Source organism: Dicentrarchus labrax, unplaced genomic scaffold (genome assembly GCF_905237075.1).
Source record: "Dicentrarchus labrax unplaced genomic scaffold, dlabrax2021, whole genome shotgun sequence".
NCBI lineage: Eukaryota > Metazoa > Chordata > Actinopteri > Moronidae > Dicentrarchus > Dicentrarchus labrax.
Window position 1 is genome coordinate 7,554,546 of NW_026136716.1, and position 26,746 is coordinate 7,581,291.

At 40.5% G+C, this 26,746-nt stretch overlaps 1 protein-coding gene across 18 annotated transcripts in view; it reads right to left on the reverse strand.

Annotated features, from left to right (window-relative positions):
• dmd (dystrophin) overlaps positions 1–26,746 on the reverse strand; it is a 272,939-nt gene that overhangs the window by 187,232 nt on the left and 58,961 nt on the right. For all 18 annotated transcript variants that reach the window (XM_051428356.1, XM_051428350.1, XM_051428354.1 and 15 more), the window contains exon 2: positions 5,130–5,191. In XM_051428356.1, coding sequence (XP_051284316.1) covers positions 5,130–5,191 — 62 coding nt within the window. The remainder of the gene's footprint in view (positions 1–5,129; positions 5,192–26,746) is intronic.

Below are 26,746 nucleotides of genomic sequence, written 5' to 3' on the forward strand. Positions count from 1 at the left end.
AAACTCCTCAGATGTAATGCTATTTTTTCACCTCATGAAAGTAAAAGGCACACACAAATATCTTCTGTAGTCTAGAGAATTTACAATAAGATCTTGTCTGATCTTTCCCTTTCTTGAGAACAATACAGCAGCTAAGCAAAATTGGCCTATACTCTGTTTTTATTTTATAAATGCCCAAATTTAACATAGAATTCAGAGCAGACACATCACTTAATGTAAACAATACAGAGTGATAATCCACAATATCAATGAGACTGAGGCCTGTGCAATTGTTTCAGGCTTTAAAACAATTTTCCGAATGTGTTATTTCATTATCTTTCTATATCAGTAGAGCTATGGGGAGAATTATTCACCAAAATTAGACTTGTATCGTCAGCATAATGAAGCATACAGGAATACTAAAACAAGAAAATTATGTTCTTCTCTCCTCTGGAAATTCTGCCTGCGCTCCTAATCCTCTAATCTCATTTCACGTCACCTTTTCTTTTTTGTTCCTCAGCTCCATTGTCGTCTCTTGGTCCCTCTTCTCTCCTATCAGAGTTACTCTGCTGTTTTTGAGGACCTGAGCAAACAGTGACAGCCAGGGTGTGAAATTAACACCAGGCACTGGTCGAATGCTGCCCTCCCCTCTCTGTATCATCTATTTTCCTCCATTTCTGGCTCTCTGAGGTGGAAAAATTTGTCTATTCTGACCTCTATGAAAAAACACCTAAATAATTATCAAAAATATGCAGCACTTTGCATCAAAATACATACCACAAGACAAAAGATAACATATAACAAGGCAGAAACACGTGTTTCTTCACCTGCAGCAGTCACAGTTTGATTTAGTCTTTTTGTGCTACTAAAGCTTGACATCAGTGATCTGGATAACCACGGAGGGGGTTTTCAACTGGTTCTAACTTACTCTGGCATTGTTGTAGTTCTTAATAACAGCAAATCACATTCAATATCCATGAGCCATCAGTATAGTGCTTAATATGAGTGTTAATATCCACAGAGAAATTAAGTTGTTGTGGCAGTAACAACTGATATTCAGGTGAAGAATTAGGCAAATTTAAATCATGTATCTAGAGTAGAATAAGAAGCAATCCCACCTACATATCTTAGCAAACCAACTGCCTGCGATCTTAAGCATAGACAGTGTTACAAACTCACTCAGAGTACCGTGGCAAAGCTTAGCTATGAGCTGTGTGTAAGTGGCGACTAGCTGACACGTTTTTCCCCTCAGGGCTTGCCGTAGATGCATGCACTCACTTTTGAGATTGTGCAGTTCTACAGATCCGTACACATTCATTAGGCTTTTATTGTGGTAAACTATAATCTGTTTGTTAGAAGTCTTGTTTTAAACCCTCTGTGGACTCAATACTGTAGACCAAGTAAGGAACCTACAGGAATTATGATTTTTTTTTACTGATCCTCTAAACTTAACCTGCTCTAGAACAACATAGATCACCATGTCCAGTATGTTGGAAACAGTAAAGTCTGAGTTCAGACTCACTAATAACACCTAATCTGGGTGCTGATGGAAGGCAAACAATTACAAGTACATACGGCACATTTAATAAAAATCAAAGTGTCAGAAAAGTTAATTACAGACGACATGTTGCAATATGCCACACTGGATTGAAATCAGCTGTTTATACTCTTGAATAAAAGTGCCTTCTGTGGTTGATAAACAAGAAAAACAAGCTCCTGCCCTGGTGACAAATCCTCATGTATTCCTGAAGTGCCTCTTTTTATGGTTTGCTGAGTAGCAAATCACACTAAAATCAGACATGACGCTGCTTCACTGCCAGGCATCTCTCTGGCTTTTTTCCCCATATTTCTCACGCCTGCCGTTACCAAACTGTCCATCTCCTGCTATAACTCGTTCGCTCTCTCCATCTGTCCCTGACTGAACTTTTGTTTTCCTCTCACTCATTTTCTATGGCTTTTTTCCCCTCAGCCTTTATATCCTTGTCTCCTTCCCTCTCTCCTTTCATTTTATCCCCTCCTATAATCTTACTTTCTTCCATCTGCTGTCTCACTACCTCTTACTCTCCCGAGGCTTGTGTATATGTGTGTATGTGTGTGGGGGGAGAGACTCATCCATCAAGGATGGGGTACTCATTATGCTTCGGTGAGTTTGGATGGATGATGGGATCTCTCTCTCTTCCTCTCCTGCCTATCTTCATCCCCCTCTTTCTACCTCTCTCCTCGTCTCCCACCTCCAAATTTTCTCCCTCCAGAAGCAGAAGAAAAAAAGGACAGGAAATGAGGAAAACAGAAGGACGGGAGGAGAGAAAGAGGAAGAACAGGAAAGTGAAAGGAGACGAGTGAAGAGGAGAGCAGATGAAAAGGAAAGGACGGGAGGAAAAGAGAAGGAAAGACAGGAAAGTGGAAGGAAAGAGAGAGATGATGAGAGGGAAATGAGGAGGAAAAGGGGTAGGAAGGGAGGGGAAAGAGGAGAGGAGATGAGAGAAGAAGGAAGCGGAAGAAAAGGAAAGGAAAGTAGGGAAAGAGCGCAGAAGAGAATGGAAATCAGGAAAGTGGAAGGAAAGAGGGGAGGGAAAGAGGTAGGAAGGGAGGGAAAGAGAAGAAATGTAAAGAAAAGGTAGGTAAAAAGAATAAGAAGTAAAGGGAATAGAGGATCTCTTGAGCCTGTCTGTCCTTCTGCTGACTCTAATCACCTAGCTTACATCAGACTCTGTTTCAATAGCTTCACTCACACACACACACACACACACACACACACACACACACACACACACACACACACACACACACACACACACACACACACACACACACACAAATGAGCTCCAACATGTGCCAACATACTGCACACACACACTCACCTAAGTCTCCATCACCATGGCAACGGCACACCTCTAGCACCCTTGTAATCAACTTTTAAAATGGGAATAGAAGTCATGTGTTGGCATGCACGAAATGCACACACACACACACACACACACACACACACACACACACACTATACAAATAAACACGCACACACACAAACACAGAAACATAATTAGGATTTAATTTCCAAACAAGTGATTCAGTCCCCATGTGGGGGGCGACTAACTGAGTTATGGGACAAAGTGCACCAGACAACAATCAACAAAAAAGAGAGATGACAAAGTGCATTTTGGGAAAATATTGTCCATATTCTCTTAAAACAATCCCAAACACAACACGTACAATACAGAAAAAGAAAAAGGGAAACCTGAAAAAATGTGCCACACTCTCCTGCCCCCGGGTTTTTCTTTATCCTAGCTTTACCAAACTCTCCACAGAGAATGGACGTGGCAGGAATAACCTTTGTGTGTGTGTGTGTGTGTGTGTGTGTGTGTGTGTGTGTGTGTGTGTGTGTGTGTGTGTGTGTGTGTGTGTGTGTGTGTGTCAGCTTTGCAGCCGTAAAAAGGAAATGCTTCCAAAATTGTCCGTGACTCTGAGAGACGAACAGAAAACAGCCCTAGATGAAAGAAGCCAGGGTTAAAAAAAACCCAAAACAACAACAACAAATCCTTTCTCTCGGTTTGTTTTCTTGTGAAAATAGGAGGAGGAGGAAGAATAAATGAAAAAAAAACAGAGGAAGGGTTTGGACAAAGAGAGAGAAAATGAGGCACAGAGAGAGCGAAGAGATAGATAGGAGTAATGCATGAGGAATGCTCCCACCCTCCCAAAACCAGTTTGTGCATGGACAGAGTGAGAAGGAGGTGGGAAGCATCTTAACACACACACACCTACACACACACACACGTCTTTATGGATGATAACTTTTCCATTAAGAGTCCATTTTCTAAGCAATGAGCCTCAGCCTTTAAAACTTAGAGATAAAGAAAGAGACTCTTTGTTTCATTTCCTTGTTAGAATTGGAGAAAAGCTGGTTTTCTAAGTTGTCTGTCGCAGAAAACAGAATATCTCTTGTTTTGAATTGTAAGTCGGACACTTGAAGACTCTGACCAGAGTTCACATTCCGGTCTCAGCTCCCTTTTTCTGGTTATGTTAAGGCAACAAAACTTTGACTGATGGGAAAGATTGTGGTTTTGATTCCACATTACTAAAATACGATATGTTGTTTCCTGTGCTTTGAGTCATTGTTGACTTTGTCGGTATTAAACCAAGACTATAATTATCCCCTAATGTTAACCAAGTGTTGTGAATGTCTAAAAATAACCATAAATAAAGCTGCATTATGCTTTAGTTGCTGCAAGGCGCAATTAGGATGCAAGTGCAGATATTGTAGGAAAACAAATAAATGCAACTTGCCAGATTCGTTAGTTAACATTTCGTCATTATGTTAACCCATTAATGAGTAACTTAAGTATATTTAGTATGTTAAGGTTTGGTCTGTTAGAGGTGGAAAGTAAATCTATTGTGGAAACTGTCAACACCTTTTGCTACACATGACAAAATCAAACTTTTAGATTTCACATATTTATTATGTCCTAATTGGCAGAGAAAGTTGATTTTCTTCTAAAAACAAAAGTTTAGTTTACATATCACCACCATATTATTGATGGTACCAAGCATGTTATGCAACTCCTTGTAGTTTTTGAGATACAGCCATTTCTGTAACACTAGTGCAGGGATACTCAACTTGCTTTGCCCAGAGGCCACTTGTGAAAATTACAGGAGGCCAGGGGCAGTTAATAAACAAACATGAATATCATTTATCAGATAAAATAAATAAATTAGGATACTAGAATCATTGATATTAGAAAAATTAGATTTTAAAGTCATAATCTTCTTATTTCTTGTGGTGCTACCAGACAGGATAGCTGCTCTGAAGAGAGCATGTTTTGACTCGTGATAATATGCCAAATAAATGCCATATTTGACTATGTATATATCAGTATTTCTCCCCATTTAATACATGTGTACATATTTTAAATAGAAAAATGTCATAACACTTTTGTGTGTGTAAATCTTCTTATATCCTTAAAGTTTCCAAGAACTACAAGGACGACTATCTGAAAACACATTTCATATATTTCCAACCTATGTACACACTGCTACATTGGAATGGGAGAAAGCGATCACAGTGTGTGTTGAGGAGTAAGAGGCGGAGAGTCCAAGGCCAGTGCAGACAGAGAATAGAGGATAGAGTGAATAATGGAAACAGGAAGCTGTCTTACCTTAGCCAACTGTGAGTTTACCCATTTTGTGAAAGTCTTCTTCTGAACGTCTTCTCTTTCATCTGCCGGAAGAAAAAACACAGACTGTCAGGAAAAAGGATCTGAGATGATGAGGCAACGTGAGAGTACAGGCCATGTCAGATGTATGGCAACAGTTCAAAAGGAACATGAAAAGGGCGCACACACACTTTGATAAATACCAGCATGTACCAGGCTCAAATATTTCTGACTGACTGGATGACAATCGAAACATGCTTAACTGTGTCTCTTTAGATATCAGGCTTCTGTCTCTCAAACACACGCGCACACAAAACACAAGTGGTGCTTAGCATTATAAGAGGCTCCTCTAATCTTGCTCCGGGCTAATTGCATCCTCATCATATCAATCAGCGTGCCACTTACAAGCCTTCGCCGCCCGGGCCGTCAGCGCCACGCGACAAACTGGAGTGAGTCAGCACGCTTTCCACTTGTTGCCCTTATGGAAAGACCCCGTCTCTACTATTTAAAAATCATTACTGTGATCGCAGTCATTGTTTGCCATTTGGCTGCTCATCAACTGAGAGAAACAACATCATTATTTTGCACGGAGTAAATATGGTGCATCCTCTCTGTGTGCCTGAATGTGTTTTAATTTTGTGCTGTCAATCAGATAGTGAGAGGAGGTGTTATTACTTTGTATCCAAGTCTCACTTTGGAGTGAAACCCATCCTGTGAAGTATTTTTAAGACAATAAAGTTAGAAATTTGTACCAGAAACTTTCAGCCAAAAGTAAATGCTCCGTTGTGATCCACTCTCTAAATATCCTCTGCTGGTAAGCTCACGGGGCTGCAGTACAACTGAGACCATTTTGAGTCTATACAGCCTTGCTAGCAGCTCTGTCAGGCTGTACTTAGTGGTCCATTGAGCTAAATGCTCATCTTGCAAATTAGCACTAAAGTACAGCTGAAGATGATGGGAATGTCATTAGTTTGTGGAGGTCTTTGTTCATAAACCAAAGTATTAGGCATTCAAATTTTAAATTCTGCTCAAGCACATGACCTGAACAGTTTGTATTGGCAGCATCCACAACAGTCGGGTTGTTTTAGTGCATCTAACTCTTATTCCTGTTCATCTGCAGTTGATGAGTGTCACAACACACTTTAAGTAGAAAATTCTGACAGTATTAACATTAATCAGCCATCAGTGAGAAAAAATTCCAGCACACATTCTCGCAGCGCTTCTATCTGAAATGTCAACTTTCTCAGGTACAAAGAAAAACAGCCTTGCTTTCACAGATTGACGGAAGAGAATTTTCCACTTTCATTGCATGTCAAAAGAATTCAAAAAGCCCAAGGTTGTAGGATTTCTTCCAAGCAACTGAAGAGCTTGTAGTCTTTCAATGAAGTTGAAAAGTCAAACATTGGAGGCCTCATTTTCCCTATAGGGATGCTAGAGCTGAAAGATTTTACTTAAAATGATGAGGACTCAAGAAAACATATTTAAGATACACTTACTCGAGTACTATAACCTACTTAAGTACAAATTTCAGGTACTTGTACTTTGCTTGAGTCTTGACTCGAGTCACTTTCTGCAACTACTCCACTACATCTCAATATTGTACTTTTTACTTCAATACATTCAGCTTTCATTATTTTACAAATCAAGATTTTTTACAATCAAAACATACTTATAAAATATGAGGCTTTGTGATAAATTAAACTACCTAACAGTTCAAACAAGTTCAGCTGAAACAATGAGTCAATTACTCAATAACTCTAAATGTTTGGTAATTGTTATAGACACAGGGGACATTTTTTGCATTGAGTACTTTTACTTTTAATACTTTAGGTACATTTTCCATATTATATGTACATACTTTTATTCACAGTCAGTAACATTTTCAATGCAAGACTTGTAACTTGTAAATTCAACTACATTTACACTGCAAGCATTAAATATCAGATTTTTTTGTTTGGCTGTTAAAATGTGGCCAATATCAGATTCCAGTGTGAACAATGACTGTCCTGAACTGACCCGCAACTGCAAAAGAGGACGCGACATTTAACAGGCTGCTGAAGACAACACATACAGTTTCATTTATAAGTTGAAATGCAGTTGAAGCCAGCGAATTCGTAAGAAAGAGAGACAAATCTTTGATTATGGCTTTGTGTGGAGCAATGGCTGCTACGTCAGTGCAGGGGTGTGTGTGGATGCGGAGTGAGAGCAAACACAGTACAGAAGTGTCCTCCCAAATACTAATGAGGTCTAACACCTCACTGTCCCTCCACTGACTGCCTCTATCACAGCTGTCTTCCTTGAAATCACAGAGTGACTCCTGCCAGCACAGAAATATGATACATGCCAATGTAAAGTAACATAAATGTTGCATGAATCCTGTACACACTGAGGTCGCACTGCAAAAAATCTAACTTGTATCTGATTTGGACCATATACGAAAGTGGCCCGAAAACAGATCTGAGTCACATGTGAGCAAAAACAATCTGATTCCACTTTTGCCTGCAGTGTGAACGTAGCCTATGCGACCATACGGCCGGGGACTTTATCCTCCACTATGCAGGCTGTTTTTCTCTGTAGCAGAGCAGTGTACTGTGGCCTGTGACATGCATTACAATGGAAATGACGACACAATGACTTATAATAACACCTCTCCCCCGCCTCTCTCATTTGACTGGAAATGGGGTCACTTCCCATTACTACGGATAATAAATTACACTCTCATCCTGAAACAGAACATCAGGTTAAATATTATACCAGCGCGGCTAACAGTACTCTTTGAGTGTGTGTGTGTGTTTGTATGCATGTGTGTGTTGACACGAGCCAGGCATTGACTAATGGAGCTGATAATGAAACTTCTCCCTTAATTAAAAGGTCCCACGTTGAGCAGTGCACTGTGGTGAGATGCTGGACACACACACACACACACACACACACACACACACAGACACACACACACACACACACACACACACACACACACACACACACACACACACACACACACACACACACACACAGACACAGACACACACACACACACACACCTACACATACACACACACACAAACACACACGCACACACATATACCCAATGTGAGATAATGGCAGGCTGAGCGGTGAAGCATGAATGAAATAGAAGCGTGTAGCAAACAATCTCATCTAAAGCAGGTAATCCATCCACATCTGTGTATAGTGTGTGTGTGTGTGTGTGTGTGTGTGTGTGTGTGTGTGTGTGTGTGTTGCTGTTTTCCCATTATGGAGGATTCACGTCTCTATGCATTAATGGCTGTGAGAGTCCAATGTTGTTCTCTGTGTGTTCAATGAATGTATTTTGAGATGCTTTGAATGTGTGTGTGTGTGTGTGTGTGTGTGTGTGTGTGTGTGTGTGTGTGTGTGTGTGTGTGTGTGTGTGTGTATATATATATATATTTGTGTTTGGGGCCATTTTAGTGTTCTTAGCCAGAAATCCACTTATTTTATGATAATTGAGTTTAATTCAACTGTATTCAGCTTCACTAAACCTCATATCATCAATAATACAAAGTCTTTCATTTAGTTCCTAAAATAGCACTAAATTCTCCTGGTTTTAAACGTATTATAGTATTATGGATTTATATAAGTTACTGGGTTATTCATATGTCTGATCATCTATCATCAGGTTTCCAAAAATTGGCAAAAGAATGAATATTCAGAGTAACTGGGTGGAGCTCATTCTCCAGTCCACTGTCGCTAAACCATTGCAGAAGAAGAGAGTACAGTTGATGTAATTAAAATAGCGCCAGTCAAACCTCACATGATTTTTTTGCACTAAACTAAGATGGTGAACATTATACACTTTAAAAATTAGCATGCTAAGCTATGCTATAGCTGTACTCTCAAGCTTTATAAATTTGCAAAACTATTTGTCCCATAGTGTTTAAATATCCACTGAGAGAGGATGTCAGTGTTGTTTGTGACAGGAAAGGTCTAAACAGGATTTAGACAGACTCTCTTCAGCACTGACTTGCAAAACGTCACTGAAATAGATGTAAAATTACTGTTATTGGTCTCCCCTGGTCAAATAATTAACTGAAACTGCTGGCTGGAGCTTATTTACTTGTACTGTGGCTCGGTATGTTGCTTGTGTGCAATGCTGTGTGGTCTAAACGGAGCACAATTAGATGTTTTTGACAGCTGCATTGTCATTTATAGCCGATACTTTTCCAACAAAATGTGGCCCAGCTCTTGACCCTGTGGATTGTCACGGGGTGTCCTTACTTTAATTTTCATTACAGGGTGTAGATCACCTTTTATTTGACAGTTGGTATCATTTGGGACTGTGATCTCATCCCGGTTTGGATCACATTATGATACGGTGATAGCACTGAGCATTAAGTAACCTGGTTATTAATGTCCCTGTATACATTTTGTCTGTTTTGCAGATGTGTGAGCAACAGACTTTTAGCAGAAAACAGTCCTTTGGTATGCCTTCAGCTGCTTCCTGTGCCTAAAAATGGCCCTGTCTTTGTGTACAAATGTTCTCCTGCATCAACATGTGTATGCTTTCAACTGTATATGAACATATCCTTGCGTTTTTAAGAAGCTATGTGCAAATTTGTGTGTGTGTGTGTGTGTTTGTGTGTGTGTGTGTGTGTGTGTGTGTGTGTGTGTGTGTGTGTGTGTGTGTGTGTGTGTGTGTGTGTGTGCTGTCAGGCAAAGTGAGTGAGTGTGTGAGAATTAGCGGGGAGGGCAGGAAGCAGTCAAAGACTGAGGCACGATCAATAGTCCATTTAAACTGTTGTTCTGCTACTGAAACCTGCAGCAGCTTCAAACACACACACACACACAAAGTTATGCATGGACACACACAGACATACTCATGACGCATGCACGCAGCCACATGCATCTCATTAAGGGACTCCAACATTAATAGCTTAATCTTGGGTTGAGAGAGGCATCAGGGAGAAGAGAAAGAGAGGAAATCAAGTGGAGAGGTGGTAAAGAGAGGAAAAGAAGGAAATGAAATCCCAGGAAGGGAAAAGTGATTGGACAAGGTCTGAAAGTAAAAAAAGAAGAGAGGAAAGACCAGGAAGAAATTAAATGAATGGAGAAAAGACAGCAAGAGAGGAGAAGAAAAACAGACAGAGAGGAAAGCAAAGACGGACAGATAAAGAGAAGGAAAGAAACCTGGAGGACACAGAGTGAAAGACAGAAAAGAAGATGGAGGATCAATCTCAAACAGGTTTCCATGACCCAGAGGCAGAGCTAGAGAAGATATCTATGTGACAGCTGAAGATAATTTTGCCAAACTGGAAAACAACCTTTAAATGCACAATGTTTCAACTGGATGTGGTCACATGACAACACATGCTGTCAGCTGGGAAGACTTGTACAATCTCTGTTCATAAGTTCTGGGAATAAACTAATCAGTAATGCCAGTTCTTTGGCTGAGATGAAAGTGTTTCTGTCGGGCTGCTCAGTGTCATTGTTTGCATGAATATCATTTTTGGGGACAACAGGACACAAAACCAAACAGCCTGTAAATATAAGCCTGCAGCACATTTACTACTGCATTCAGAATGAATCCTCTGCTTAATCAAAAGATAGTTTCTCAAAACGTGCTCCCACATCCCAGAGGAAATCAGCTGAGTTCATGCAAAGCGGCATATCTCAGCCCTGCCTGCCTTTCATGTTTATATCACAAAAAGATCGCTTCAAAAGAACTGCAACGACTTGTAAATGGTTTCAATAAGAGTACGACTTCCTTAGGAGCTGGCTGGGAAAATAACACATTATGTGTAATAATATATGATGAGAGGAAAGAGACAAATGGAACTGCTTCCAGTCAGTATATAGTTTATTTTGGAAAATATATAACTGTAATGAGGTTTAAAATGCAAGTTAATAATCAGCTCACCATAAAATCAAGACAAACCAATAACAGTAGAGATGATGGTTTTCCACACTTGCTCCACATGTTTTTAAGTGCACATTAAATAATGCAATAAAAAAGTCATTAAATAAAGTTGATTACACGGCCATCGCTTGATTTCACGGTAAAATTGGTGCAATATGGAGAATCATCCTTTAAATGATGAAGATGTGAAGATGGTGTTTGATGCCACATAGTCTAACTGAAAAGTCAGTATCTCAATTTGTTTCATGTGTTAAAATATGTATTCGTTCCTTTCCCTCTTGTGTATTAATAAATATTTCATTTCATATTCACTGACACACACCGGTCATCTGTCAACCAATCCCTGTAGGCATAGCGAGTTCATTTAGAGCTGCAGCAATTAGTTGATTTATTCTTCGACAGAAAGTTAACTGACAACTACTTTGATGACCAATCATTTCAGCCGATTTTCGGATATTTTCTACAAACAACTGGACGCAGAAAAAGTTTCTTCCCGCTGCTTTGTGAAAAGGCCTGAAAAGAAATCATTCAGGAGGACCCTCAGCCGTGCGACTTAAGATACTTAGCGAATATGGCCCCAGGTGGTTCCTTATTGAAAGGAGCCAACAGGATCTGTAGTGATAGTGAGGTAAATACTTTAAGTAAATGAGAGTCCTCTCCAGCAGGACTCTAACCTGCCGACTGAATGATGCTGAGTACCTGGGACAGCTCCAGGATCAGCACTCTGGACAGCGCCTGTGGCAAGCAGTGGAGACGCAGTAAAGAAAACTGATCTGTCAGATCCTTTCACCACATCTATCGGTGTGAAGCTCAGAGAAACACACAAGCCCACTTCCTTCAGCATTCAGATGATCTGTATAAATTAAATCATACAATAATAGATCTTGTTTACCAATTATAAGAGATCGAAATAGGAAAATAGTGTCTGGATTAATCAATAATGAAAGTAATCTTTAGTAACAGGCAACCCGAGTCTCCTCCTTTCGTTTTAACCGTCTTGTTATGACTTCCTGTTGTTTTAGGACTCAACTTGCTTTAAAAGCTCTGCATGGTCTCGCCCTGAGGTACTATACACCACAAAACCTTTAACCTCCCACAGTTGTGTTTGGTTCTTGAGATTTCCCCAGGGGCTGCTGGCCATCCTACAGACGTTTTTGGTTATGAGTCTCTCTCTGTAGCAGCTTTAAAGGTCTACTGGAAGAAATTGAAAGGACTACGCATAAACTAAGTTTTCATTAGTGTATGATCACCTGAATATAGGACTGTTTTTGTTACCTTAGAATGAGGCATGGAGGCCACCATGTTGAACTGCTGTTTTTCTACAGTAGCCCAAAACGGACAAACCATACACTGGCTGTAGACTGAGCCATTTTGTTGGGGTTTTTTTGTCACTTCAACACTAGATGCCATTAAATCCACCTTTAAGATAATGGATAATGAATTTAAGGGCGCAAATTATTAACGTGATGGAAGAATTTTTCAAAAGATTTCTCTTAGACGCCTACTGGGCTTCATACTTCTCAGAACAAAACTCTTCAGTTGATCTCCAAATATACTGTTCTCTGTTCCCTGGAGAAAAACGTTTGAACACCTCCTGCCGAGAAGGAAGCTGTGCTGGCAACAGAACTTGCAGTTAACTAGACGGTCAGACAGCAGGAGACAGTCATCCAGACCTGCAGCACACCTAGCGTCCTCCAAAGCTCAGCACTTGACAAACAACATAACGTGACGAAAGGAAGGAAAAGGAACAGGAGTGTGCACCCACAACACGGGGCGGCTGCATCAAAGCAGCTGTCCGGCTAATAGAGTCTGGTGAAACCAGGCGGGAGGGGGGTGCTGGATCCAACATGAGGTGTACTTTCAACCCATCAGTTTCTCGGCTAATGATGGCGAGAGAAACTGGAAGGTTGTTTTGATCCGTCATGGAAGCCAGCTGGAGCCTGTCAGCAGAGTTCAGTGAAACTACAGAGGCTCGGGAAACGGTTCCAGAAACAAAGACCAGGAGGAGAGAAATCTGAGGTCTAACCTCGAACAAGTACAGAGCCGATAGTCATGAAATATGGATGCGGATACTGTCACACCATAAAAAGCTGGGTGAAACACAGAGGTGGGTAGAGTGGCCAAAACTTGTGCTCTAGAAAAAGTTTGCCCTAATTATAGTAACAAGTTAGTCAAAATAACTAAACTAAAATGAAGTAAAAGAATTTGGCCAATTAGGAGATATTGATGGGACATATGTTTTAAATATAGTTGCAGTATGTTCACACCAAATATATAAATATAAAAAGGAATATTTACTAAAATAGAATGCTAAACAATACAACCTGGTTGATGTTAGCCTGTTGGGGGGGCAAATATTTCTACTAGCTCTAAATCATATTTAAAAAAAGAGACGTATATAATCCTCTGGGATAAAACTGACAACATAAAACTCTCTTGTTGTTAGTGTTTGATTTTAGTGAATTATGTAGGTCTAAACATATATTGCCATCAAAATATATGCATAAAAATACAAAATTGAAAAATATATTTTGCTGTATTTTTTAACCCAGAAGGTAGAATTACTGTTACTCACTTATATATAAAATGTCCATACACAAGCTAATCTTCAGCAGCACATTAGCTGACTAATGTTTAATGTTCACATTAAGTTGAATCATTTTCCACTATTTGAACATTTGACTCTCTGTGTGACTTTCTTACAGCTTACAGTTGTTTTTTTGCACTAGCATATTTATGTATGTAGTTACAGAGCTGTTAACCTCTTGTTTTGAGCATAAAGGAGTTAAATTAACTGTAAAAGTTAACCAATTATCTTTTATACTTTTGTGACACACCTCACTTCTAGGGACTCAACTATCTTCTCATTGGCTCACCAAATTTAGCCATTCTGTCTTTACTGTGTTTTTCCTACTGTGAAATTTCAGTATAGCTAATGTGAAAAAGGCCAATGACATGCATACAGTTAAGGTACAAAAACACATGTGAGACACATAGCTTTTCCTCATAATTACATTACACAATATCACTGGCCATTACCTTACTCTGAGGAAGAACAGATCTGACACAAATGCACATCAAATCTTCCTCATTTGGTGTTGCCGGAGTTCAAAATAAATAAAATGATTTTAGCACTTCAGCAGCACAGGAGTCGTTTTTGTCTTCTTTAATGGCTTTTGCTTTCAAAGTGGAAAAGGACAAAGAGAGCACTCTCACCAAGGAAGCGGATACAAATCCATAAATACATTTTCAACTTGAGTCATTACTTTCCATTTACATTTGAGACATTTAGCAGATGCTCATGCTGAGCATTGGCGTACTAAAAGTGTGGCAGTAAAATAAGCTTAAGGTCCTGGTTCATCAAATTTGCACACCGCCAAATAATGAGTTCAGGAGGCGAATAAATACAAGACAGAAGGACAAAAATGCAATGTCCCTGAAAAAATCATGTATTATTAACAAAGCAAGTAGCCAGATAAGTTCAGAATTAGTGTTTGAGGCAAAGCAAGGACACAGCAAAAGTAAGAGTCTCCTAAATATTTTTGATCTACTCCTGGGTAGAGAGAGAGGGCAGTTAGCCTTGAAGAGGTATTTCACAAAAGCCATGGAGGGGTGCTGGGTGTCTCACACCACTGCCATGGACGCCGGTGGTGGTTTCTCAGCTGCACAGTTAACAGACCAGAGTGCAACTGCTGTAGGTAGCTGCAGTTTGAGCCAACGCAGCAACACGTTTAAAAGCTTTCATGTTAAACTCCAGCAGGGACCGAAGAAATGAGATCCCCAGAGAGGACACACACAGCCCGTAGTAGTGTTTCAGACAGTGCGGTTTGTAATGAAGCCCTGAAACTATCAAAGTATGGCCTAGTTATTGTCTGCTCTGTCCCTGTGTCTGCTCACCTGGTGGATTGTAACAAAGCTTTCCTGTAGTACAAAACAGCACTACTAAAGAAACTCTCAATGTACTGTCGTCAACTTTACACAGTCTTAACTAAAGAAACATGTATATGTATTCCTATTAGCAGCACAAGCAAGTTTTTAGGAATAACATGAAGTTTATTTGGAAACCTTTTGCAAGCTACTCGAAAAATTGTTTTGTCGACTTCTGCATTTCTCAAATTTCAACAATAAAATAAGACTGCAGACGCACTGGCAATATACTCATTTCCCATTTAGGTTCAAAAGATGTTTTTAAGAGAAAACATCACCACAGTGAAGCAAACTTTTATTTTCCACTATCTGATTATGCTCAAGCAGAAGGGAAACTGTGTTGCACTGAAAATTAAACTATAAACCTCCATATATTAGCTGTAATTTCTCCAACAGTTAATGTAATCCTCTTGTGCTGTGAAAATGAATTTGCCATCACACAAAGGGTGATGCTGCTTTATCTCTGCGCCTGCACGGGCTGCCGTGATACACTCGATTTATAATCTTACAACTATAAATCTTTGTAATTACAAGAACTCATCATGTGGTATTTTACACTCAAGCACACCGTTAATAAATTGTCCCCATCATATCTGTACGTAATATGCTTTAAGTTATGTGTACGGTTCAGCTGCTAGCACGCCAACCTTTCCATAGCACTTCTGTATTCTCAGCGGAGGAGCCGAGAACACATTCAAATTAAATGATAATTAACTGAGTCTAACGCTAAATGTCATTTATATGTCACATATCTGCCTGGAGATTATGCAGAACCTGTACTTATCTTCCTAAAATGTAATTCTAATAGACTGGCACTGCATGTGATAGATGGATAAATTCATGCTAACTGTCCGATCCATCATGGAGGCCAGTCTCTACAGATCTGTCACAGTCCTAATGAAACTCAGTGAAAGTGTAAGCAAAGAAGCCCCGCGAGGGCAAACAAGCGATCCATCTCCGTTGTCGGCGTGGCCCGGCACAACAGCCATGTTTGTCGCTGTTTTGGCACCGGCTGCCTAGCAACGGTCACGGCCATTAGCCACGGAAGGAATCTGAGACCAAATCCAATCAGATCAGGTCATTACTGAGAGATGAGACGGAGGGGAAGTGATGGAGAGAGGGAATGCGGAGAGGGAGACGGCTGATGGAGAGAGAGGGAGAGGGGGAGAGAAAGAGGAAGAGACAGAATGACAAGGAAAAGGAAAAGAAAGAGAGGGAACCAGAAAGAGAAGTGACAGCAAGAGAGAGAGAGAGATGATTGGAAAGTGAGAGCCATGGATGACAAGCTTATGTCAGCCTCAATGTCAATTAGCACACACACACACACTCACACTCGAACTAATGTCAGCCTCACTTTCTGTTAGTGCCACACACACTGTTATGTTCACCTAATCTAGTGACCTGTCTCCCTCTCTAACACACACACACACACACACACACACACACACACACACACACACACACACAGGTAGTGAACACTATCCTCCGAGAGATCCTCAGAGTGAAAAACAAAGAGCTATGTGTGTGTGTGTGTGTGTGTGTGTTTGTGTGTGTGTGTGTGTGTGTGTGTGTGTGTGTGTGTGTGTGTGTGTGTGTGTGTGTTACATTTCAAACTGAGGCTGCCACAGATGTACTCCAGCCCTTTCTCTTCAGCTGGAGAGGCACAGATGGGCCCAACTACTGCTATACAGTTGTGTGTGTGTGTGTGTGTGTGTGTGTGTGTGTGTGTGTGTCTCTGCAGCTGTCCAGGAAGGAATACGTTTACAAGCTCCAAAATGTGGAGCTGATACCCATCATCTGCAGCCAGAGGAAGACAGCAGGAGGAGGAGAAAAGATGAAAGAAAGAAACTGGAGGAGGGATGGAGTGACAGCACAGAGATGCTCATAAAAAAAAAACGCTGAGAGAGAAACACTTTTGACTTTTACCCTCTTTTATTAAAACACTTCCACCAACTGCCAGTCACAGCACTGCACACCACACTAGGGGTGTGATGGTACGTGCATTTGTCCCAAGCTATCTAGTACAGGACGGTATGCGACCCAAACAATTACCATCAAATTTTAGAAATTCTAAAATAAACAGGCAGCTGTTGTCTATCAGCTATAGCATGCTAACTGGCGTAGGCGGGTTAGTCGATCTCAATAGGCAGCAATTAGTGTGAAACTGTGTGCAAATGTTGTTCAACTGAAGTCTGGTACGTCTCTGGAAACTCTTCAGACGTCATTTAAGACGGCACCACCCGAATGTAACAATTAGCGTAACGGGACAAAAACTGATTGGCAGTCTCTCACTGCAGATGCAAAGTGATAACTAATGCTATTTAGAGTGTATGGCTGCGGACTGAAGCATATGGTGCTTGAGCCCCGCTACAATGCGCCTTCATATGTGCAAGCTGCAGTAGGTCAGAGTCTTAAGATGGAGCATTACTGACATTTAGTTATTCATTTTTGTTATTGACAATATGCCAGTGTTAGTCAGTTAAACTTTTACAGTATGAATTGAACAGAACTAATGAGCAACTGTTGAGTGTGTACTGTTTAACCCCTACCACACTGCCACACTGCTTTTATCTTGAAACTCTTGAATATACAACCTTGCCAGATGGCAGTAAGTCTTCTTATGTGGAAAAGGATGTGTCAGTTAGTAAAACAACAACAACAAAAAAAGCCTGATTTCTCCAACCAAGAGAGAACCCTTTGTTAAAGTCAATGGAAACCATATAAAATCAAAGATAGATCCCAGACGTTTCTCAGCAGCAGTGAACAGAGGTAAACAAGGCGCCATTACTGCTGTGGCAAATCACTTGTAAACCATGATAAACAGGTATGAAGGTTGTGGATGAGGGTTAATTTACTTTAAAAGTCCCTGAAAAAATGGAAAATATGCTTCTCCAAAAGATACAAAATGCCTCTTTAGACCTTACGCAGAGAAGGGTATTATAGGTAACTGTGGGTCAACAGCAATAACAACGTATCATTACAACCTGCGCGTCCACAAATGAATTGGTTGATTCAACTGAAGAGTATTAAAGAAACCGCCCAGTAAGGCCAGTAGAGGTGTCCCAAAAATCAGTTTGCACAGATTGAGGTGCATTCGGATTGGGTGTGGACAGAAAAAAAGAAAGAGAAGGAAGGAAAACAGATGAGGAAAGATAAAGACCACAGAGAATAAACAAGATGGAAGAAGAAAGCGGCAGGAGGAAGAGGCGGAAGAATACAGAACACAGAACAACTGTGGGAAGGACGACAGAGAGATGAATGAAAAGAGGAAATAAGAGGAATGAAAAAGCAAGCCAGGGAAAGTACTCTTGCTTGAGGGTAAAAAAAAAGAGACAAATAAAGGCAAGAGGGAAAAAAAAGAGAAAGAAGAAGAGAGTAATAAACGAGTGTGTGTGTGAGAGAAAAATGAGTGAAGACTAATTTCCCCTGGCTGGTAAAACCCTGTTATACTGTACATCCACACCCCCACTGACGGAAACATATGGCGCTGTGTACTGTGTGTGCGCAGACACCGAGGAGTGTGTGGGAAAAGGTGCGACGTCTAACTGAGGTGTGTGACAAAGTGAGTGTGTGTGAGAGTGTGTCACCTGCAGCCAAACGTAGCATGGGCAGAAAATGTGACTTGAGAGCAGCAATATTTGATTCTGCTGCTCTTTCTGTAGAAATGTTGATGTCAACAAATTGAAACACACACACACACACACACACGCGCACACACACAGACGGGGATCTAAAGCTGCTGATAGACAAAACTAACTGCAGCCATTACACCTGCTAAAGCAACTGCCCTGTCATCCTTTCTCTGCCTGTATATTTCTCAAAGTCATTCTCCATCAATTCAAATCAGTTGGTCTCTAACCAGCAAAACACAGTAAATCCGCATGTACACACCGAGAGCCACAAACTGCTTCAAATTCCCTACAGAACAATTAAACTGAGCACAGCCGAACAAATTAGCTATACACAAACTCATTTTGTGCTCCTGTTTATTCATCAAGGTTTGGAGCAAACAGAAGAACTTTATTTATCTTCAATCTCAAATACGTTTTTTTGGAGGAAGGAAGTTTATTTTTATAGCACATTTTTATATCTCTTTAAAAATGCATTACCAACAAAAAGTTAAGCTTGAGGACATGTTTTTCTGTTCATGAGCTATTAGCCTCATCCCCGCTTAGCATCTGGATGTTACACACGCTTAATATTGACTTAGTGAGTTTCTGTGTTCGATCCCCAAAGCGGCAGGCGAGGTGGTCTTGAGCGGGCCCCTGTTCAGTGGCCAACAGATCAGACTGTGGTTATATTGGGCAGCCAATATAGTCTTTTTCCATAATGGTCTTCACTTAACTTGTTAACTGTTAACTGATGCACATTCAATTCAAATTTAATTAGCACAAGATGAATATATTTCAGTTTTTTTCTCTCTTGATTCAGGTGCATCTGTAAAATATATAAATATATCCATTTATCCAGTTATTTTTGAATACCTCGCTAAAAATACGCCTGTTTAGAGGTTAAATATGTGAAAAGTGAAATGTGATTTACTGTGTAGGATTTTGTTAAATCACTATAATTTTCTATTTGCAGTGTTTTCAAACTAAGGTTGAGAAGTGCTTTTAAACACCTGTCCATGCATAAAACCATTTAAGCCCTTTACTGCCATCCCATCATATGCTTACTGCGTGTGTGTGTGTGTGTGTGTGTGTGTGTGTGTGTATTTGTGCACATGACACAGCTCCCACCTGTTCCAGATTAACCCAGTGTGCTCCTTTGCCAGGTAAGGATTAACCTCACTACAAACATAGATTAAGAACACACACGGACGCAGGAAGCACTCAGGCAGAAACATACACACACACACGTACTGTACGGAGAGACACAGGATAGGAAAGGTGCAGTGGAAAGATATACAGAAGAAGGGGAGACAGCGAGACGAATAAAGACACGCACTCAAACACACACCGGTCTATTCTGTCACACAGTGTCATGATAATTCCTATTGACAGATTACAGAGGCCGTCTCTCCGCTGTAATGTATTTTCTACTTCTCCACTGAGCCCCTCCTCCATCTCCCATCTCTTTCTCATACCAATTTATGTCTTCATAAAAGCAGACTTTCTTGTAATTACCTCTTCTATAAAGAAAAGTAATCTTTCCTCCCGCTGTGTTTTATTAGACAGGAAGCCTTGGAGGGCTTTTCTCCGCTCTGTCTCTTTTTCCATTGAGTCATTTCAAACACTAAACAAAAGTGTTGCATTTGCACAGTTTGAAAGGCAAGACTCTGTAGTTGTCGATGAACAACTGTCACATTCTCAGACGTTTACAGACACGCGCACACCCAGAGAAAAATCACCGCCATTCCCCCGAAGTCTGCGCCGGCGTGAATGCGAATGCTTTTTCGAGGCCCCTCGGGTCACGCGGCTTCCTCTGCACATCGGGCTCTCACTTCAAATTCATGATATGAAAAAAAAGTGAAGTTGGGGGCTTCAGGTTTGCTGTGCTTCCAGGTTTGTTTCACTGCAGCTCTCTCTATCTGTCTACCAGTCCATTCACTCCATAGGCTGTTTCAATCTCGCACAAATGTCTCTCCTCTGTCAACTCATTTTCATCATCCAAGAGTGGCGCCCTGTATTTTCTCATCCCTGTAATTGGAAAATTGTTCAGATCTGCTTTGAATGGGGATTACTGGTACTGGCATCAGATTTCAGGCCCATATCAGAACACAAAAAAAAAAGATTATTATATCAGAAAATTGCACAAATCCAAAAACTGATACCACTAGCAATCTGCAATACAGCGAAATGACTTGTTTATGTGAATTTGTACACACGCCGTAGAAGCATTTTCTGAAATGCACATCATAACGTAAGAGCCTGTGTGTGGTATGAATACCCACAATCCCATGTGCACAGCTCTGCACAGCTCTGCACAGACCTGTTTAGACATGCAAAAGGCACACGCATAACCTCAAGCTTAATGGAGAGTACTGACCTAATTGAGTTTTTTGTCCCCCTCCGGTGGCTACCAACAACTTTCTATTGACCTTCAGCTGATCCAGTTTTATCTTCTGCCTTGGCAGGAATCTTTAACGGACTTTCAGGAATATCAAGAAGCAGCAGAGTAAGGCGGCGGAGATGTAGAAAAGTTGTGTCTTATATCAAACTTGATGCATCAAATGCATCAAAAACACACACATACTGTGTTAACCAATACAGGTGCTCAGAGATGCAATTGTCAACACTATTAACAAAGTCTAATTCACATGTAACAAAACAAACTGACCCAGATAGAGAATGCAGAAGCAGTAATGGGATATGTTGGTTTTTGAATTTCAAAGTTTGACTTTTGTGAAATACACTGATTTACTTTCTTTCCCAGAGTTACATTAGAAGATTAATACCGCTCTCATGTCTGTGCCTTACTATGGAATTGAAAAGTTGATTAGCTTAACATAAAGACCAAAAAGCAGAAGAAAACAGGTAGCTTGGCTCTCTTTAAAAGTCTAAATACACACAACTCCCTGTTTTCATTTGACTTTATGAACAGATACTGAGCTTTAGAGGAGCTGGTAGCTTTATCTTTGGACAAAGCCAAGCTCTTTAAAGTGAGAATATAGCCACAAGTGTCAATTACACCATCATGTCCCATTACATTTCCCTTCCTTTTACAAGAGTCTCATGAGTCCGTAGATTTCCGTAGACATCATCATTAAACAGCCTGAATGAGAGCGAGTGGAGTGGGACCAAAAGCAGGAAACAACTAAATATATATCAGTGCGTTTCAGAATTTCACTTCTTTCTTTTGTTATAAAAGCATTGAAATATGTATCTGTTCTGTATAAAGCAGCATAAACTTCCCTTTCCACCTGTTGACTCTGATATGAACGCCTGCTGCTATTTGTTTGGGGAAATTTGTAATGCAATTTCTAAAACGACTGCTGTCTTTAAATGGTGTTTATAAGACTGTGACAGGTGCAATTTGATTTCTGTGGACAACTGAGACGCAATTTATTTCCAAGTATAAAAGCAGAGCTGCTAAATTACAACTAGACAGGTTGATATGAGGGATATCTCATCCAATCGGGATATATATTGTATAGCCAGACAAGGGTGTAAATTTAGCTGAGGGGGTTGCCAGCAGGGACGTTGATGATCCTTCCTGGAGAACAAAAGGGGAAATACCTCACACTACTGATACACATTACATTATTTGCATAATTGGTAGCATTTGATCTCAAATCAACAGCGGTGTCAGATGAGTTGAGAAGCAGATTTACTATGACACGTCTGAGTACAAGCTGGCTATTGTAGAGGGATTTCAGATTTTCATTTGTACTGCAGTCGCTGAGAGCCGCGGGATAAACTTCACACAGAAAACACTGGGCACACTTCAGCAGTGCGTGGCAATGAGCGGCGAAGGAGGAATGTGTCTTTAAGATGAAGGGGAAACATTTACTGGGGAGGACTGTGCAGCATGAAAACAGTCAAGAAAAAAAAACATGGCACTTACTCTGTCAGAACTGTGGATTGGGTCCCTAATAATTGCTGCCACTGACTGGAAAATTCCCCCACTGACTGCTCTGTGGCTGTGTACTAAGATAAGCATAAATATCAGCTAACTTTGTCAAATGCATGTTTGCATTGGATCGCCATCTCTGCTGTGTTTGCATTAGTGTGGTCGACGAAAAAGTCGTCCTAACCTCTTAAATTTCAGCCGAGCATAAAGCATGCATGGACACTGCTGAGGGTGCCGCAGCATTATAGAAATCATCAGTTTGTAATAAACTAGTTTAAACATTTATATTGCTCTTTCCCTGTTTTACTGGAGCATTGACATTGGCCCACCTGGTAACTGTGGTTACCTGGTTATCTAACCAGGGTTGCCAGGCAGCCAATTAATGTCACTTGCAATCATAAGCGGGGGTGCATGGCAAAGAATTCTGTTTTCTGTATTTGTTTCGACCCCGTCTCTCTCATTTGGAGTCAAACCTCTTTGGACTAGTCCTCCTGGTCCTGGTCAAGGTGGTCTTGATTAGAGCACTGCTGTTAATAAAATAGTTTAAATGGTTGTAAATTATCAACAACCCAAATCTGATTGAATGGATTTGACAACTTGTGCTCCCAGCACATTACAACATAACAACATAAGCTTCTACAAACAAGTCTCATTCAACTGCTATCTGGAGAACACACCCACTCTAAACACTTATCAGGCCTGAAGTGGCCTGGGGGAACAGGAAAGGCTCATGGATATTATACATATTGTGTTAGTGTGTACGTGTGCATGTACACCAAGTGTGTATATTTCAAGTTCTAATCTGATTTCCCCCCTGTGGTGATTGTAGTTCAACTCTTAGATCTTTTTTTCTGTTCTGTTTTCCACTCCACTTGAAGCATCTACGTTTTCCCGTGTGTGCTAGTGTGGAGGTGTTGGGGGGGCTTGAGCCTAAAACAGATGATGTGAAGGTACAGCTGCAGGTGATACATCACCCAGCATATGGGAGGGACATGGGGGCGTGCACACAGATGCAGACACACATATATATGTATGAACATACAGCTACACTTTACACCAATACTTCCCCTCCTCCTCATTATCCATTCATCCCCACATTCTGCTATTTTTCCTCTTTGTCCTCGTCTTGTTCACTTCAGCTTTCTTCCTTAAATTCTCCTCCTCTATCTCCTTTCTTCGATCTATCTCGCAACCTTTTACTTTCCTCCATACTCCTCTTCCCCCCTTCTTGCTCGCCATTCCCCAGAGAGATTAGCCAAAACACCAATTTGCCTCCTGATTTTCACTTCTCTAGTCCCTAATTGGCTTTAGGGGATCTGAGGGGATTTGTGGAGGGGCGGAGCTCAAGAAAAAGCAGACTCCTCTCTCTCCCCGGCTAAAAGTGGACACAAATTATAGCAAAGAACTGACTTAATAAACCCTCCAATCTGTAACTGCAGCATGACGCCCTGTCACCCCATTACTGGCTTTGTTTACACTTTGCTTTATTGGATTTAAGACTTTTGACCTCAGGGGAAGTTAAAAAGCCAAAGAAGTTATGTTTTTAACCCACTTCTATGAAATTTGGTGTTCAGGCCTTTGGCCAAGAAACAATTGATTAGATTTAGGTGGTAGACTTAAACCCAAATATGTTTGCAGGGTCAGGAAAATCAATTTAAGCTAAAATTGAAGTGGTAGGAATGCAAGTCAATGTCAACCACTGTCTTTAGGCATAAAAGAAAAGTTGGAGAACTGATCATCGCTGTCTTTGATTGTCTTCCATGACTGTAGTGGACTTTAACGATATTTAACCACATCTCAAATTCTGCGTCAGTGTTTTTTATTCACTTAGGGCGCTTTGACTTGGGTTTACACTCGCAGTTTATTCTTCAAATTCCAGGACCCCTCATTTTGTCCTCCACTGGAACATTTTACCTTCTTGGCACCACTGTTTCCTCCTAACACATAGTGACCATCAACCCACCACCCAGGGAACGGAAGCACTAAAAAGATTTGAGCCCATATGTGATGATAATGTTTAAGCATCTTTTTGCTGCTTTAATGTTGCTTGATAGTTTAAGTTAGCTTGAATGTAAACTACATCCCCACGACTTTACGGAGTAAAATTCTTAATCTACTATTATCGTAATTTTATTTAAGTTCAAGTAGCTTACTTGAGTCATGCACGTCCCATTTTTAAAACTGAGGCTATATTGAGAGAAGGAAAGCATGGGGAGAAAGAAGACAAAAGTAAGAGAGAAATGCAGGATGCATTAGAGGAGACAGAAACATTGAGCCATCTGTGGAGCCCTGGTGTGGCTCTACCGATGCAGGTATTGGTCCCCAGAGGATACATCCTAATGACTCTTGTGATCCTCTGACTTTTCCGGTCAGAATTCCAACGTGTCCATACTTGCTTTATGATTAAATATCTGCAAAACTAATTACATTCCCATCAGCCTCAGCTGTGCTTTGTGTTTAGGACTAATTAGCAAATGCTAGCATGCTAAGATTAGCGTTTGACATTTAACTGAAAGCACAGCAATGCTGAAATACAGAGCCGCTAGACTCTCGCTATGTAAGTTTATGACAGCATAATTTAATATGGACAGTATTTTGGGACTTTAAGATGACTGTTAGCACTAAAATCCAGAGCATTAATAAGGCTGACATGATGGAACTGAGTGGTAAGGGAACCATGTGTCCTTGTTTTGTCAAAATCCCATGTGTGTCTGAGATAATACAAGGAAGACAGATGACTGAGAAACTAATCCACGCCTCTCCAACAGCTTTCTCAGAGTCTCTCACATACAGTTCACATGTACACCCATGTGAATGCAGAGCTAATAAATGACACTGAATATTACATGACGCTGTCCCTATAGAGTTTACAAGTACTATAGTACAGCTTTACAATCAATGTGTTTTATAAAATACTATATAACAAGGACTTTCATCAATCTGGTCTGATGTACAACTCCCTTAAAGCATGGAAAAGCCTGTGTCTTAGATTACTGGTCCAACTCTTGTAACCACGGAGTGAGACTGAGATCTCCTGTTTGCTTAATCCTATTTGTGAGTATATACTGTGCTGGATTTTATTCAGAAGTATCTTTCCATACAGTGCATCACTTTTATGAAATTCAGAATACAAAAGAGGAACATCTTTGCTGTGGCTGTGAGGACTCGGTGCTTACACATGGTCCTAGTATCACCTCCATGCGGTTAATAACACAATGCCCAATAGGCCTTGATATTATTGCAAAGGCCAGATCTTATTGCAATTTGATTACACTGATTATAATATTATGTAATAGAAAGTGGCACCCACATGTACTGTAGTTGTAAAACGTCCTAAGAAGCATGTTGCAGTGTGTCTGATTGATTACCCTCTCTCAGGTTACCAAACTGAACGCACAATACAAGAGCCCTTAAGATTGATAAATTACAGCAGTTTGTTAATTTTCCTGAGAACAATTATCTTTTTTCATAGAATAAAACCAAATATATGATTAGCTGCCAGTGAGCTGTGAAACAGAGACCAATCCACAGGCTGTCCCAGAGAAGAAAATAGGCAATCAAGAGCAATAAAGGGAATATTAAGCAATAAAAAACATAAAGTGTCTGATTGGTCAACAGTGCTGGAGGTGAGCACACATTCCAGTAATGTGTCTCAAACACAACAGTTCAATACACTACTCATCATTAAATATGTCAATGTAGACGTAGAAAAATGCTAACAGCGCATTTTACTTTAATCACTCTCACAGCTCTCATTATTATTATTTCCTAAACACAAATCATGTGGGAGTTAATATATATTCGTCTAAACTGAGTCCAGTTATCTTTTATTTCATTAGTTTTTTGCCCTATTCTCTCCAGCCTGCCCCCCGGCTCTGGAGACAGCCAAGTCTCCCAGGAGTTACGACCATGGTGGACTAGTCTGCATCTCACGATTTACGTCCAATGCGAATATCCAGCATCAATTTACAAAGTAGAGTGCCCTATGTTGCAAGGCGGAGAGGGTAAGGGTATGGAGGTTAGGGTGGTGGATGGGCTTGTACCTTTCATGCAGGAGAACCAGAGTTTGCATCCTGTCAAAGAGCTGCAATCAACATTCGCCTTCTGATTAAGCGTGACCATTCGTTTGAAAAAAACTTTCAGATTTGATTTAGAAAAAATAATTTCTAAATAGTTTTTTATGCCTTATCAGCAGCATTTCTAAAAATGTCACTTCTTCTTGTTTTTTTCCTGAGATGGATGAGAGAACTCATTTGTCGTGCGCTGTCTAATCGTTATTGCTAAA